The 16,130-nt window shown below is 48.5% G+C and overlaps 6 protein-coding genes across 6 annotated transcripts; 2 read left to right on the top strand and 4 right to left on the bottom strand.

The window, feature by feature from the left end:
- Positions 1 to 328: 328 nt before the first annotated feature.
- MRS44_009638 (uncharacterized protein) lies at positions 329 to 1,868 on the bottom strand (the record flags this gene model as incomplete). The annotated part of the gene is made up of 3 exons (XM_065621382.1): positions 329 to 1,144; positions 1,213 to 1,538; positions 1,577 to 1,868. 3 exons carry the CDS (start codon positions 1,866 to 1,868, stop codon positions 329 to 331), a joined length of 1,434 nt encoding a protein of 477 aa, XP_065477454.1.
- Positions 1,869 to 1,938: 70 nt separating this feature from the next.
- MRS44_009637 (uncharacterized protein) lies at positions 1,939 to 2,677 on the bottom strand (the record flags this gene model as incomplete). Its single annotated transcript, XM_065621381.1, has 2 exons — positions 1,939 to 2,502; positions 2,567 to 2,677. The coding sequence occupies 2 exons, from the start codon at positions 2,675 to 2,677 to the stop codon at positions 1,939 to 1,941; spliced, it is 675 nt and encodes a 224-aa protein (XP_065477453.1).
- A 503-nt stretch (positions 2,678 to 3,180) lies between these two features.
- On the bottom strand, positions 3,181 to 4,890 carry MRS44_009636 (uncharacterized protein; the record flags this gene model as incomplete). The annotated part of the gene is made up of 4 exons (XM_065621380.1): positions 3,181 to 4,356; positions 4,424 to 4,495; positions 4,561 to 4,664; positions 4,713 to 4,890. The coding sequence occupies 4 exons, from the start codon at positions 4,888 to 4,890 to the stop codon at positions 3,181 to 3,183; spliced, it is 1,530 nt and encodes a 509-aa protein (XP_065477452.1).
- Positions 4,891 to 5,253: 363 nt separating this feature from the next.
- On the top strand, positions 5,254 to 6,881 carry MRS44_009635 (uncharacterized protein; the record flags this gene model as incomplete). The annotated part of the gene is made up of 5 exons (XM_065621379.1): positions 5,254 to 5,369; positions 5,437 to 5,607; positions 5,708 to 5,753; positions 5,818 to 6,030; positions 6,111 to 6,881. 5 exons carry the CDS (start codon positions 5,254 to 5,256, stop codon positions 6,879 to 6,881), a joined length of 1,317 nt encoding a protein of 438 aa, XP_065477451.1.
- Positions 6,882 to 7,492: 611 nt separating this feature from the next.
- Positions 7,493 to 8,782, bottom strand: MRS44_009634 (uncharacterized protein; the record flags this gene model as incomplete). Its single annotated transcript, XM_065621378.1, has 3 exons — positions 7,493 to 7,536; positions 7,598 to 8,163; positions 8,220 to 8,782. 3 exons carry the CDS (start codon positions 8,780 to 8,782, stop codon positions 7,493 to 7,495), a joined length of 1,173 nt encoding a protein of 390 aa, XP_065477450.1.
- A 2,112-nt stretch (positions 8,783 to 10,894) lies between these two features.
- On the top strand, positions 10,895 to 12,794 carry MRS44_009633 (uncharacterized protein; the record flags this gene model as incomplete). The annotated part of the gene is made up of 3 exons (XM_065621377.1): positions 10,895 to 10,925; positions 10,981 to 12,678; positions 12,736 to 12,794. The coding sequence occupies 3 exons, from the start codon at positions 10,895 to 10,897 to the stop codon at positions 12,792 to 12,794; spliced, it is 1,788 nt and encodes a 595-aa protein (XP_065477449.1).
- Between the last annotated feature and the right edge of the window lie 3,336 nt (positions 12,795 to 16,130).

The raw sequence follows: 16,130 nt of genomic DNA, 5'->3' as shown, positions 1-16,130 counted from the left end.
ATTTAGCTCTTCTGAGTATTAACCTGCTGGAAATGTCATTGTTGAAGAATATCTAATTGTTACGACTAAAAGGAATTATTGAGTTAAAGGTAGAGGGTATGGCGTCGTAAGCGATCTAGGAAACTTCCTTAGATAAAACGCCTCTTGCCTAAGGTGAAGCCGCCGAGTGAACAATGGCAGCTGATTGACGTGAGTATGACTACTGATTTAACGTAGCACTGACTTTGCTCGAAACGGGATACCATTCCTCAGCTCGAAACGGGGCACCATTCCTCAACCTGCCATAAGACATCGCACTGCTGTGCTCACGCCCACTTCTTAATGTTTTTCACAGTCTCTCCACACCCCTTGCCATTTTCTCAACTTGCACAAACTGGTAGAAATAACTGAGGCTGGAAGGATTCAACAGTGCGTTACTCGGCTTCACTTTGTGGCCCGAGATAATCTGCTTGACCGGCAGCTCGACCTTTTTGTGCGTCACAGTCGTCTGGCTGAATATTAGCGTTTTTCCATCATCGAACATTGCAACGGTGTAGCGTACAGGTATCTCCGGCGCCTCAAATATATATTTGGGTATATGCCTCTTGCTTAAGTCTCGGCCAATTGCCGCCTTAATCTCTGAGATAAGTCGGCGGGTGAGACTGTGGCCATCGCGCATGAGTAAGAAAAGAACAACAGACTCATCCGCATCGTCTGGTCTTCTCTGACCCACACACAAGCTGTCTTCGACTTCGCCGGAAAACTTGGCGTCAATAACAGAGTAAATCTCGGAGCTACCGAAACGTACTCCGGAAGGATTGAGCACTCCGTCGGCCCGGCCCAAGAAATGAATGTTTAGGGTTCGGGGATGTATCATGCATAAATCGCCATGAGTCCAGACGTGGTTGAAGCGAGCGAAGTAGCTTGAGTGGTACTTGGAACCCGGTAGCGCGGGGGTCGGCAATGGTGAGTCTTTCCAGAAGAAGCATGGCATGTTTGGGAAGGCTGCTGTTGCGACGAGCTCCCCTGCATTCCCCAAGGGCACAGGGCGCCCAATATCGCCTACACCGGCATCGTAAATGGAGATAGGGACCCCTAAAGAGGGACCCTGTGTCCCACCCACGTAAACGGGAGACAATGGGTTACCTGTGCCAAAACAACCTGCCTGAAAAAATAACATTAGCGAGACATTTCTAGCCACTCTGATAGGAGATGAGGGTATTGTGGACTCACAATGTCCGTTCCACCGGACTTGTTTATCAATTGTATCGACGGGGGGAAGCCAGAATCGTATACCCACTCGAACAACTGGTCAGAGAGCACCATTCCGGTGGATGTGATTGTGCGGAGTGCGCTGAGGTCGGCTATCTCTCGCGGACTGATGCCGCTCTTTGCCATTTCAAGCATCCAGCGTGGGCTTGTACCAAACGTGGTGACGTGTTGCTGAGCGAGTATCCTAACCAGGGTCGTCCGATCTGGCATAAATGGCGATCCATCATACGCTACGATCCGAGCGCCGATGAGGAGGTTGGCCACCTGAAGAACGTACATGATCCAGCCTGTAGTCGTGTATTGAAGAATCACTGAGTCAGCCGACACGGAATCGTGGAGGCGTCCTTCCTTGATGAGGTTGAGGAGTACTCCCCGACGGAATGGACGATAGGCTTCGGTGTGCCGGTTGTGCCGGACGAGTAGCAGACGAGGAGCGGAGCATGGAAGGGAACCCGAACGAAATGCGGACATTTATCAGCGGCAGCGCAAGAAAGAAGGGATGATAGTGTTTCGGCACCGGAAATGGCAGATACGCCAAGAGGCTTGCTAAGCCGTGGCATGACAATCAGCCCAGATACGTTCTTGCACGACCTCATGCCGTCCATAACGTCACGCATCTTGTCCCTGAGGTCTATCGTCTTGCCGTTATAAATGGCAGCTTCGTCAAAAAAAACAAGCTTAAGATAGTTAGCCGAGGGTAACAGGGAGACATTGGGTTTCATGACGTCTTGTGCTTGCCTTGGGATCAATCTGCACGGTTCTCTGCAGGATTCCGCCGACACCCATGTCGACAGACGCGCTGACGAAGATAGCACCCAGCCATGCGGTTGCCAGAAACACAAGCAGAGTGTTGACCGAGTTGGAGCCGACGACTACCACTCGATCGCCTTGTTGGATGCCGCGTGCTTTGAGCGCGGCTGCGAGGCGGCCAGCATCCTCGCGCAGTGCAGCCCACGAAACGTCGCGGACCTGAGTATTGCCCTCACGTATCTCTGTAACAGCAATCTTATCGTTCTCCTTACCAGTGACGTCCCGATGGCTCGGGACGTCGGAGGCGCCACGGGAGAAGAGTATATTCTCAGTCCAGTTAACGTTGACGCCGGAGAACCAGCGGGGGACCGTATCAATGGCAGCCGACTCATCGACAACAGCAGAAGGGGAGCCGGTGTGGATTATGTTTGCCCAGTTAAACAGTTGTGCGTAGAAGGCGGAGCGATGTTTGGTGGAATATTCGTACAGATCTTGGAATGACTGGGTTTCTCGTCAGCTGGGGGTTATCATAATGTTTGTGGTGGTGGGGAAGGCGTATTCGAACCTCAAGCTGGATATTATGGTTCCGATTGATGGTCTGGATCAAACTGTACATTTGGGTACCTTTAGGGTCTGTTGGCTCCCAAAGCTTTCGGGGCATATCCTGGACTGCCATCTTGTCACTAAATATTAATTTGGGAACCGTCGATAGGTCAGCGTCATGGGGCCTTGAGCGTTAACAAATATAGCACGTAGACGGGAAGTCTTGTTAGTTCCATTGCCGACCGGCCCGCGGCGCTACGGTAGCCAGCCGACCGGCCCTTCAATTACGGCTACTCCGGGCTCCGGGTCGGCGAGCATGTTTTCGGGCTTTCGGCAATGCAAGTAAGGGAGGACTTGGGTTATTTTCTATTCTATCCCTCATGGCGCGGAGGCTATTAGCGGAAACTAGACAGCTCAGCGGTAGAAGTGCCAAACATTGGTGATTGTGCGTCAAGGACGGTAGAATGCTCACGGATCAAGGTATGGATTAGTGGAACGGGCTCCAGATGCGCACACAAGTCGTGAATTGAGACATCATAAGTACTTGGTAAGTAAATCAGTTTGAAATCTGTGTTTTGTGATACTATTAAGAAACGAGCCCGTAGGGATCGCAAGCTAACTAGAGGACAAACAGTACTATTTTAGAGATAGGCCCATGTAATCTATGTTCTCGAGCCAGAGTGCGACCTGCTGCGCACATCTAGCGACAGTAGCGCCGTCGAGAACACGATGATCGGCACTCCAACTCAACACGGCCTGCGTTTTCTTGACGATTCTCTCGATGCCGTCGACATCTACCGCAAATGCAGGCACTTGCCCGATCTTGCCGACAGCAACAATGGCTGTCATGGGCGAGAGAATCACGGGCGCCACCACCTGTCCACCGATGCTACCAATGTTACTGACCACTAGAGTGGCATCCTGCATGTCTTCTGGCTTGAGCTTCCCCTCCCTTGCCACGTGCCCAAGTCGAGAAATCTCTCTTGCCAGAGAAGCGATAGAGAGGTCCTGAACGTTCCTCACAACCGGCACCAGGAGTCCGTTGGGGGTATCAACCGCCAAACCGAAATTGTGGGCGCCCTTGATTTCGAGTTGGGGATGGCCTCCTTCTGTCCCGCGGAGAACCCTTGAGTTGACTTGGGGGAAAGAAGTCACCGCCTTCGAGAGTGCCTTGAGCACGAACGGAAGCAGGGTCAGTTTAACTGGAGTTCCATCCTCGTTCTGCAGCTCAGCCGCTGTCGGCGGGTTTTTGGAAAACCTTTGGTGGACGTCCATCAAGGCTGTCAGATCCACGGTGTGTGTGTAGAGAAAATGCGGGATACTCAGGGATTGTGTCATCGACTTGAACATCCCTATCTGGATCGGAGACAAGCCTACGATGCGGTCACCGGGCGGAGGCTTTGTACTGGTCGACTCGGTACCATGCAACAGCTGCTGAAGGTGTCGGGAAGCCTGGCCATCAATGCGGGCCTCCAGAAATTTCTGCACGTCTTCCTTGAGGACACGTTGATCTTTGCCAGTCCCTTGCACCTCGGCAACGTCAATATTGTTTTCTTTGAGCAAGCGCCTGACAGCTGGAGAAACTAAAGCCGGGCCTGTCTGCTTCAAGAAGGGGCTTTGATAGTCCATTTCCATCTCACTACTCTTCGGGGGGTTCCAGGAAAGACTGGTTGTTTGATCCGACTGCGGCTGTGCCTCTGTCGACACAGTCTTGGCTTCAATTTTGTCATCGTTCCCGTTCTTAGCATCCAGAATAGGGGTCTGCGGTTCTAGACCGTCTTCTCTGCCATCGACGTCGATATCAACTAGTGGCTAATAATTGTCGAAGGTCAGTAATTTAGTAGGGCGGTGGGGGAATAAGAACTCTTCAAGCAATTACCGAACCGACTACTGCCACATCGCCAACTTCGTAGTGAAGCTTTTCGATCCTCCCTTCGAATCGTGACGTGATCTACAAAAGGGTTAGTCACGTCCGTGAATATAGTTTGTTCTTCAACTCGGCCTGGGGCTAGATACCTCTACCGAAGCTTTATCGGATTGCACTTCGCATATAGGATCAAACTCCTGCACCTGATCCCCTGGCTTCACCAGCCAGGATATCACCTGACATTCCGTAATCCCTAACAAGGTCAGTACGATGATTCTATTCCTTGTTGAAACTAACTGACCTTCACCGATGTCGGCAAGAAGGAAAGGCTTCACCGCGAACAGCTCCGGCGTCCTGCCGAAGCAACGTTTCTGGGAAGCACCGCCATTGTACAAGGGGCTCCGACTGCGAAGGAAAGACCTTTGTGCAAGGGCGCGTATTGAGGATGCTGGGCTTGTTTGCCGAAGAAAATAATGCATTGTGTATCGTGACTTTGACGGTCGGCAGGTGAAGCTGTCACATTTCTCACGTCGAGTCTGGAAAAGGAAGACGAGGTATTTGAGCTAGCAAAAAGCCAAAACTAGAAAGCATCATATTGATGCACGCCTAAGCTAAATCCACTAACATGGCTCGGCTCGGCCTCATGTTACGATCGGCATCATAGCCGCCCCGGCTATGAACCCATGAGGCCGAGCGTAGCCGCACCCTCGGGCGATAGAGTGTGTAGCCGGAGGGGGTGGCCCGGTAGTTCACGCCGCGTCAATGACAATAAACAAAGAACCGCGAATTTATTTTATCTCCTCGCCTTCGATCTTGAGCAGCATTCCGGAAATCAGACCATCATGATGATTGCCAATGGTTGTTGGAGGCGAGCGGCCCTTCGCCCACACTCGAAGGGTCATGGCCGGGGCGGCGGCCTTCGGCGAACTTCGACGTTGAACACAGCGGCCGCGACTCTGTGAGCCTCTAGAATCCTCCTAACTAATGTTGGCGGCATGGTGAAGCTGACAATCTTTGCGTACTAGCACACCACGTTTTCCTGGTGCAACTAAGAGCCCTTTCACTTATGAAATGACATGGGATGTGCCGGAAAATGCGCCCAGGATCCCTACTTTCCGCGTTTTAAACGAGAAGAACAGGATCGAGAACAAGAACCATATAACCGCCGAGATTCCAACTAGCGAGGTCCTGAAGTGGTACAAAAATATGCTCACTGGTAATCCTCCCTCCCACAATAGGAACAGTCTCGGCACGAACTAACAGAGGTCGATTTCATTAAGTCAACATCCTGGATAGCATCATGTTCGATGCCCAACGCCACGGTCGTGTCAGTTTCTATATGGTATTACTCTCCCGACGATCGAAGACGCACGATGGTCGCACCGACAAGCTTACCAATGCGATAGGTGTCTGCTGGTGAGGAAGCACTCATGGTTGGATCAGCTGCCGCGCTCGGCCCACGAGACGTCATAACAACTCAATACAGGGAGCATGGTGTATTTCTGCAACGGGGGTTCGAGCTTAAGGACTTTATGAGCCAGTTAGTTGCCAACCACAATGACCCAGGAAAGGGGCGAAACATGCCTGTTCACTATAGCGGAAAGGTGAAAGTAGGAGTGGTGAGTATTCGGCCCTGACCATTCTACTTTGTCCCCGAGACGGTGCTCTGATCGATCATTGATGCTAACACTGCATCTAGCATGCTGTGGCTTCGACGCTCGGAACGCAAATCCCCCACGCTGCCGGCGCTGGGTATGCTCTCAAGATGCAAGATAAGGAGGATACGACAAATGCTCCACGAGTAGCAGCAGCATATTTCGGCGAAGGCGCCGCCAGCGAGGGCGATTTTCATGGCGCGCTCAATATTGCCGCCGTTATAAAAAGCCCGGTTTTATTCATTTGTCGCAACAACGGATTCGCAATTTCGACCCCTGCATCGGAACAATATAAGGGAGATGGCATTGCAAGCCGGGGACCTGGGTACGGCATTGAATCTATACGCGTGGATGGCACCGATATCTTTGCGGTATACGAGGCCACCAAGGCGGCTAGAAAGAAGGCTCTCGAGGATGGCGGACGACCTATACTACTCGAACTCATGAGCTATCGCATTTCCCACCACAGTACCAGCGATGATAGTTCAGCCTACCGTAGCGCAGACGATGTCGCTTATTGGAAGTCGTCGCAACGCAATCCCATTTCCAGACTCTATCAGTGGCTCGAGCACGAAGGCGTGTGGAGCGAGGACCAGGATAAGGAGGCTCGAAGGCAAATACGCAAGGATGTTATTAGGGAACTCACAGTCGCAGAGAAAGAGAAGAAGCCGGCGTTGAAAGCCATCTTCGACGATGTCTACGCAGAATTAACCGAAGAGGCCCAATCCCAGCGAGAAGAACTTAAACGGCTTATGCACAAGTATCCGGAGGAATATGATGCTGAGCAACATGTCGGGGGAATTAAGGGTATTTAGATAGCTTCATTGTTCGACGATGTTATTCAATGATTTACCGCTCAATATTGGACCGTTATAACTACGGTGCGTCTCATGACAAGTTGAAACCAGAGGACGGTCCGCCCTTGTCGACATTTTACAATTAGCAGACAACCATTGAAAGAGTGAAAACAAGAAACCAAAATGCATACGTATGGTCGAAGAGCAAATGTCAAAGTAAATAACCCGAGTCCAATGTTTGGGTGAGAGTATTGCATGCAAGTAAGACATCCAAAGGTGCGAGCTTTACATACAGTATTCCAATAGAATAGGCCAAAGCATCACAATTCAGAATACCATAGCGATTTACACCCAAATAAGGCATCATACCCAATGCCTCGCAGCATAACAACCAATCCATTAGTAACTCCACAGCTGCTTCGTAATACACATCAATAGGAACTTCATCGCTCAACCGCTTTATACAAAGTGAACATCTTGCCTTAATATTTGATTCCAACCAATGAGGATCACTTGAAGTGAAATGATGCTATGATGCTATGATGCATATCGAGAGACTTTGCAGAAACACAGCAGTGAGAAAACATCCATCTTATTTTCTTCCCATGTCTCGGCAAATGTTGCTTGGGTCACTCCTCGATATCCATGAGTTCGAGTATGCCATCATATATTCCTGCAAACGTTTATTAGCAATGACCGTGGCTCCCACGGATAGCGGGTGAGAATGAACATACTTGCAACATCTGGAAAGATGTATTTTTCATACGTCAAGCCTGTATGAGTCGACCAGCCGGCAATCCTCCGAATGGGGGCTTTGAGATGGAATAAAGCCTGCTCCTGGATCGTAGCTGCTAGCTCTGAGCCTACGCCATAGTTAACCATGCTTTCATGGACGATCATAGCCCTCCCCGTCTTCCTAACGCTATCGAGCACAGCCTTCCTATCCCAAGGGTATATCGTGCGAAGATCAATCAGCTCAACGCTAAGACCTGGAAGCTTCTCCTCTGCAGCCTGGATACCAGCTAAACAAGTATATAAGGGACGTCCATATGAAATTATTGTGAGATCCTTCCCGGGCTTTAATACTTCAGCCTTGCCTAATGGCAGAGTATATGATTCATCGGGAACCTCTTCGACAGCCGCACGATAAAGAATCTTTGGTTCCATAAAGATGACGGGATCTTGGGACTTGAGAATAGCTGAAAGTAGTAGGCCTTTGGCTTGGGATGGAGACCGGGGCATGACAACCCGGAACCCAGGAATGTGACCAAAGAGGGACTCGGGTGATTGGGTGTGATACCTAGGGCCATGTCAATTTGTCTATCCCGGCTCTTCGGGTCTATCGGGTACGCTTACAAGGCCCCATGTCCAACGCCGCCGCAGGGCATTCGGATGACCAGGCCGCCGAGGTTGGCACCTGTGGCACCCTCGCGGTAACGGAACTTGGCTGCTTCGTTGACAATTTGGTCGAAGGCGGGAAACACATAGTCGGCGAATTGTATTTCGACCACTGGCTTCATATCTTCAGCGGCTGCGCCGATCGCGATGCCGACTATGCCTTGTTCTGAGATGGGTGTATTGAACACCCTATCAGCTCCAAACTCCTGTTGGAGGCCAGTAGTACACCGAAACACGCCGCCAAAGCCAACATCCTCGCCAAAGCACAACACCTGATTAGACGACCTTAAGGCTGTCTGCAGGGCCGAATTGACTGCCTGGAACAGGTTCAACTTCCTTGATGTCCCTTGGGTGGGCAGCCCCGGAGTGTTGGCCAGAGTGGCTCTGCTGTGATGCAGCAGCGGGGTGGCGCCAAAGTCGATTGGAACGTTCAGTCGTCGTGCAGATGTGTGGTTTGCCTGTGTCGTGTAGCGACTGACCTGGGTTACGGCGCCTCTAGGGAGTCGAAACTTGCATGCCATTGCGGAACTGGCTCGTCGAGGGTCGCGGTTGTTCCTCTCTGCAGGCTGCTCGATAGAGGCTTTGGAAAGAAAAGAAAAAGGGAAGGAGGGGAAAGAAACACGGGAGTCTGCGGCGCGCAGGAACCCAGCAGCACAAAATAGATTATGTCCTTTACTCTTCAAAGCTGTGTTTACCACTGCTGAGAAACACCCTCAGTCCTCCCCTGTATGCCCGTACGCAGGCGAAAGTACCGTCGGCAGGCAGTCGGGTGTTCTATGAAGCGCCGAACCGGCTCGCTGGGCCGAGCATTCGGGCGCCGTGGAAGAATTGGCCCAGTCGTATATAGCCTCGGTATGAGTGGCAGGAGACTCTAAATTGTTTGCACGAGATCCTTGAATAGCCGGTCAGGGCTGCAAAGCCCCAGTGAGCCGTCGTCGCTTGGCTGGAATGCATGTCTCAACTTCCATCCGAAAGGACAGGGTTCGGCTTCGGGCTCGGGCTGGGTTTTCGGGCTCGGGCTGGCTCAGGGGCGGACATGGCAGTTGTCCTATTCAAGCACGGTTTCCCAGCCACGTCACATTTGGCCTTTAGCGCAATTCGCTCCTTTAAGCGTATTAATTCAGCAAGGGAGCAAAAGGCTTTTCGAGGTTGCTGTACCTGCTGGACCTGTTGCTGAATCACAGGTCAGTCGCAAGAGTTCAGTGGCTGTTAGAAAACCCAAATCAGACAGTGAAGTGCATATTAAACCTAAATATGCAGACTTGCAGACTCTGTAGGCAGCTTTGAATCCTCTGAGGCCCAGTCAAGCAGTCAGAAATGGGTGGCACCAATTCTGATAACCCCAGCAGTCGCCTGCGCCAATTGATGACCTATGCGTACTGTTGTCTAAAGACCTTGCCGGAGTGATGAATTTATCTTGGAAGAGGATGCTAGAAGCTTGTTCATGGACATCGCAGTTCCTAATTTGCTCTCTCCCCTCGTAGGGCTCAGCATGTCGTAAATTGTTTGAGCCTGCGGACTAAACTTCCTGTCACTGCTTTCCGCCTTGGCCGTCTTGGTCATGGCGGAATACCGCAGGCCACTCTCCGGCAGTTTTCTCCTTGTACCGATTCTTAGTGACAGCTTCAGTGCGTGTCATGGTAATATCTTTGTCTCTTGCGAAGCTGAGGTGGGCAGTGTGCGTGCATTTGCGGAAAGTCTCTCCGATGGCTTTTGATGGTGACGCCGTCTCTCTGGAGTAGATACCCACCAGCTGTTTTCTTAGAACCATAGAAAGGGCATATAAAATAGCGTACCTACTCAGTGAGCCTCTGAGTATAACGGCGAGGGGCCAGTGGATCTGTAGATGACTTCAGGTAAGACAGGCGAAAATTGAAACATCCTGGTATACGGACTTGACGTGAGCAATGTGTCGGCGACATCAGAACGTCCGGGAGGAGGGGCAAAAATCGGGAAAGGCCATCTACAAAGCAAACCTGGACGAAACCCCAGTCTCTGCCTCGAGCTTAGACGCGGGTTGGTTTGTTCAGCCGATCCAGCACCCGAGGGTTCTAGAGCCCCCCCGAGATCGGCCCCAAGCGAGCCACCTGGGTCTGACTCTCCGTTGACCGGGCCGCAACTTACCCCAATAATGAAGAACTTCTTCTGTTCGATCCTGAGCTTCCGTGCCACCGCCCAACGCCAGATCAACCCGAGTATCAATACGACACGTCCACAACTTATACGCTACTCACAATCTATCTTGCAATCATGCGAATTTTCCCAAGCCGCCTCGCTCCTCTATCAAAATTCCGACCCAAAAGCCCCGTTCAGGCTAGGGTACCCCCCTCGGCAGGGCATGGATCAAGTACGACTCGGGCGCAGGGCAAAATGATTAAGTCTTTTTCGCTGTAAGTCAGCTCAGCTTAGCCAATGCTTTGTACGGGCTCCTGAGAAAGCAACAGGCAAAAAAGTCGCGCGCAACAGGCAGCACTTCAGCCGGCGGGAGACGCGAACCTAGATGGGTCAGATCATTGGAAGCCATCCATGACGAACGAAGTGTATGGAAAGCCTACGTCTTACTCCTTCTTGAATCGATTGACAGCGGACACTACAGATTCCTTGAAAGATCAGGTGGCGAGATCTTTTCCCAAATGATGTTGAAGCAGGGCGTCGGACATTTATGTATGGCACGGTCGCATATCACAACCTCAGGCGGAAAATATTGATCGACTCGCAGTTGGAAACGTTCAAGCTCTCTCACTACCCATTTTTGAGGCCGTGCGCAAGTTGGAGGATATCGATCTAATTCTCGCAAAACACGAACAAAGCGTTGGTCACATGGCTCAAGGGTTTGCCCGAGCTTCTGGAAAGCCTGGTGTTGCCCTGGTTTCTTCAGCGTCGGGAGCCACAAATATTGTCACTCCACTACAGGATGCCTTGTCAGATGGAACTCCACTGGTTGTGTTCTATGGCCATGCTCCAATTGCGGTTGACCGGGGTGATGCCTTTCACCAAGGCGCCGATATCATAGGCATCACGAGGGCTTGTACGAAATGGAATGTCGCGGTGACAAACGTCTCGGATATACCTCGCCGCATTAGCGAAGCATTCACGATTGCGACTAGCGGAAGACCAGGGCCTGTGTTACTGAGTTTGCCCTCTGCCACGGCTGATACCCTGAAAGTGCCTATCGGGGTCTCGCCCTGCGTACCATCTGTGCCTTATCCCGTAGCCAGCTTGGGAACAGCATGTACGGGGAAGAAAATGGCCGAGACCTTGGAACGCGTGGCACGATTGATCAACACAGCGAAGAAGCCAGTAATCTATGCCGGCCAAGGAGTTATTTTATCGCCAGGAGGTCCCCGTCTTCTGAAGGAGCTCGCCGAGAGATGTTCTATTCCCGTCACAACAACCCTACAGGGTCTCGGTGCCTATGATGAGCTCGATGAAAGGTCTCTACATATGCTTGGGATGCATGGATCCGGGTATGCCAATATGGCTATGCAGGAAGCTGACCTTATCCTCGCATTAGGTGCCCGGTTCGACGATAGAGCTACTATGAATGTTGCGAAATTTGCCCCAGCTGCGAAGATGGCCGCTCTCCAGGGAAGAGGGGGGATCATCCAGTTTGAAATTGCTCCCAAAAACATCAACAAGGTTGTTCAGGCAACTGAGGCTGTGGAAGGAGATCTCGCGACTAACCTAGATCGGCTTCTCGCCCTACCATCTCTTGCACCAAGATCAATGGAGAGTCGGAAAGATTGGTTTGAAAAAGTCAAAGAATGGAAGAGAAAGTGGCCGCTTTCAAGCTTCGAACGTTTAGCGCGTCCTGCTCTCGTTAAGCCACAAGTCCTGATCGAGAAGCTCAGCGAACTCGTTGCCTCCCGCAAGGATACCACATACATTACAACAGGTGTTGGCCAGCACCAAATGTGGGCCGCCCAACACTTTCGCTGGAGGCACCCCCGATCTATGATTACTTCAGGAGGCCTGGGGACTATGGGCTATGGCTTACCTGCTGCTATTGGGGCTAAGATTGCACACCCAGAAGGGCTAGTAATCGACATCGATGGTGATGCCTCCTTCAGCATGACCCTGTCAGAGCTTACTACGGCGTCTCAGTTTAACATTGGCATTAAGGTCATTGTCCTCAACAACGAAGAACAAGGCATGGTTACGCAGTTGCAAAATACCTATTACGAGGACCGCTATGCTCATGCCCATCATATGAACCCTGACTTTTTACGACTGGGGGAAGCAATGCATGTGCAATCCCGCCGTCTTACAGAGCCGAAAGACATAGATGAGAGTCTAAAGTGGCTCATAGACTCGGACGGACCAGCGCTGTTGGAGGTAATTACCGACAAGAAGGTCCCAGTACTGCCTACGGTTCCAGCAGGAGGTGGTTTGCATGAGTTCCTTGTCTTTGACGAAGGTTAGTATCATCCTATACCGACCGTCAATAAAAGTTCTGCACTAACTGCGTCTGTAGAGTCGGAGCGACGGCGCCGAGAGATGATGAAAGCACGTACTGGCGGTATATACGGGTAGCAAGAATGATCATACTGAGTAAAAGGAAAGGACATTGACACTGGCGTTGGGCCTTTTATATCTATATGCGCTCTTTAAATGTTACAGCAGTCTCATGGTTTCCCTTGACTTAAAATGCCCGTGAGTCAAAGTCTGCGAAATATATATGTGTATATTGGAATCTGGGAACCCCCCTGGTTTACTGAGTTTCAGCGTTTTCCTTGTAGCTCTCGCTATGATGCTATTCCTTGACGCATCTCTTTGGCCAACTCCCATAGTTTGGCCCGACGAACCCTTGATTAATACGACTTAAATATGCTAGTGTACACCTTGTAGACTGCGTGGAGTGTCTCGCATAGCCAGCTTCTAGGCAGCGTACCCAATGTGATTGTGAGCAACTCGAGCGTACTCCGGGGTAAGACAGAGCTCGTGATGAAGTCCTCTGCCTCAATTGCACCAGAGAATGAGACAAGACCTATAAGAAAACCTTAACTTTTAAGGTTGGGAAGATTATGTGTACTTAGGATGCTCCTGGCTTATGAGAAATTAGCGGACTAACTTGAAAAATGTGGGAAAGCCGGTCATAAAATTCAACGCTCCCGGACGGCTTGCTAAAGTAAGGTAGCTATTAGTATTGATTGTGGCGAAGCTCTACCGGTCGGTCACTCTTCCCAAGGCAATTCAAGCAAGGCTCGCTTAGATTGTATATACTCTTCTCCAAGGGATGGTTCGGGTTTGATTCTTGCCCGGAGATCGCTAGAGGATCGAGGAGAGAATCTAGCGGGTAGGGGTATTCACATGTTTGAGGAATAGGCCCTTTCACCTAGGAACGAGATCGCATGTAGCTCGTCTACAAGGCAGCCATATCACACTCTCTTCGAAAAAGTCGCGGCACTGTGACTGCGAATGAATATCTTCCCGGTAGGGGGATGAGGTTTCATTTGAGTGCGAACGACAGGTCCATATTTGTGGTTTGTCACACTTGTCTCTAAATGCAGGCGGTATCCTCCACTTATACAATATAGAGCTACCAAGCGCTCATCGTAACGGATTGGCGGAGTTTCAAAGCGCCGGAAGCAAAGATGGTTGGGCCTGGGAGTCCACACAGAGGTGAATGAATGGGTCATGGTAGACAACAGCGGTGAGAGATTCAGGTAATATTAGCTGCATTCTATATAATACATGGCTAGGATACTTACCGTGTCTGGATTTCCACATAGTGTAGTAATTTGGCATAATGTATGCAAAGCCAGTGATTGGGGCTTCGAGACCTGATAACTCCTGATAAGTTCGGGTACCCACTAACGGTTCACCCTCTACCCTCCTGTAACACCATAACAGCTCACATTCAGACCGCGACTTCTCGCGCAAAAAGGAGGTTATTACCAAACCGAAGTTTGCAATCGATGTAGCATGCCCAAATGGACAGAAAAAGTCTTCAGCTGGCTCTCTAGGACCATCAAAACAGGATATCACAGAATGCAGCTACCGACCGGCATGGGATACCACGTTCAACCTTCCAAGCAAGAATTGCGCAGGGCGAGTTGTGGGATGAGTTCGAAACCGCCGCCGAGGACATTGCGGCAGGGTTAGCCAGAGAGAAAGGATTGATAGGCGATAAGATGGAACGACTGTGCTTGGCCATGCTCGTAGGGTTGCTGGACCACTAGTTTAAGCAGAGCCAGTATGATAGTATTATGCTAAGTGCTTTGGCAACTATGGGCATCACTGATGACGGCGGGTAGATAGAGCTAGCTGAGTATGCCCTAAAATATTCAGCCGTGATAAAGGTGGCCTAAATACTGGTTATGTATTAGTCGTATCTCGAGCTGGAGGACGAGGTGGCGGAGAAATGAGGACAATGGATAGGGATAAAGCACGCGAGAAATCTGAGGGTATGTTTATAATTATGCGTAAGAAGGCGCAGTGATTTATGACCCGCGTGTTAGAAAGGGAAGACTCAGAGCCGACGCCGAAGGATTGGATATATGATATATGAACGTAGAGTATGAAGTATTATGTTTAAAGTTAATATGTACTAGCTAAAGTTTAGTAATTCGCTGAGATATTATATTTAAGCTCTAACCTATATATTCCTCCTTATACTCTTAATATAATAATCATATAGGTCCGAGGGGGAATAAATTAGTCATATTAGTTTATATTAGCAAAGGGGATATTAGAGTTATCTTAAATAAGATATAAGTTATATCTAATAATATACTTAAAGGTATTAAATATAACTAAGTTATATAAATAGCTAAGGTAGCTAATATATAAGAATATATAATAAATATACTTTATATACTTTATAATAATTTATTAAAGTATAAGGCTCTTAGGAGTATATTACTCTAAGATTATTATTACTCTAGGAGTATATTACTCGTTCTTATATATCGCTCTAGCCCTAATTAGCTAGATATATAGGACCTATTATAGCCCTATGGTTTTACCTAAGGAGACTACCTTAGTTAGATATATATTATAATATAAGGTCTCCCCTCTACTAGTCTTATCCTTAAGGCTATATGAGTAAATTATATTATTTTATTAATATATTTAATAAAATTTTTCTTTTTTTGTATTATATTATATTAATATAATATTTAATTATATTTTAAAAATAATAATATAAAAAAATAATAAATATAAAAACTTAATTTAAATAATATTAAATATTTATAAAGGTATTAATATATTATATATTTATTATTATAAAAATACTAAGAAATACTTAATTTTAAAGGAGTTATTATAATATAATAAGTATATTTACTAGAGAAATATAACGATCGTATGTATTCCTAAGGGATAAACCAGTCGTGCTAGGTTTATATTAGTAAAGGAGAATATTATATTATTCTTAAATAGAGGTAAGTTATATCTAATAATATACTTAAAGGTATTAAATATAACTAAGTTATATTAATAGCTAAGGTAGCTATTATATAAAAAAGTATAATAAATATATTCTATATACTAGGTAGGTCACTAAGGCTAAAGTAAATAAGTCGCGATCACTTACTGCCCCCACGGTAAGTCATATATACTAGCTCACGCGTATATAAGTAAGCCGCTCACTACTACTACTAATTTAGTAAATATTTATAAGGCTATATAAGGCATATAATTAAGACTTAATTAGGCCGTGATATAATATCTCCCCTCTTATTAGTCTTATCCCTAAGGCCATATTTTATGACTATAGCCGCCCTTCCTATAAGTAACTAACTTCGACCTATATTATTACTTCTATTATAATGCTAACGAGATATTAGGCCGCATAACTAAAAAGTCTAATATTTCTTCTTCTATAGAAAATCGCTATATCCTCGCTTCTAGTATTAATTAATT

The sequence above is a fragment of the Fusarium solani genome, assembly GCF_023522795.1.
Source record: "Fusarium solani strain SB1 chromosome Unknown bctg00000005, whole genome shotgun sequence".
In the NCBI taxonomy this organism is placed as follows: Eukaryota; Fungi; Ascomycota; class Sordariomycetes; order Hypocreales; family Nectriaceae; genus Fusarium; species Fusarium solani.
Note: the sequence above shows the minus strand (reverse complement) of the source record. Positions and strands in the feature narration are given on the sequence as shown.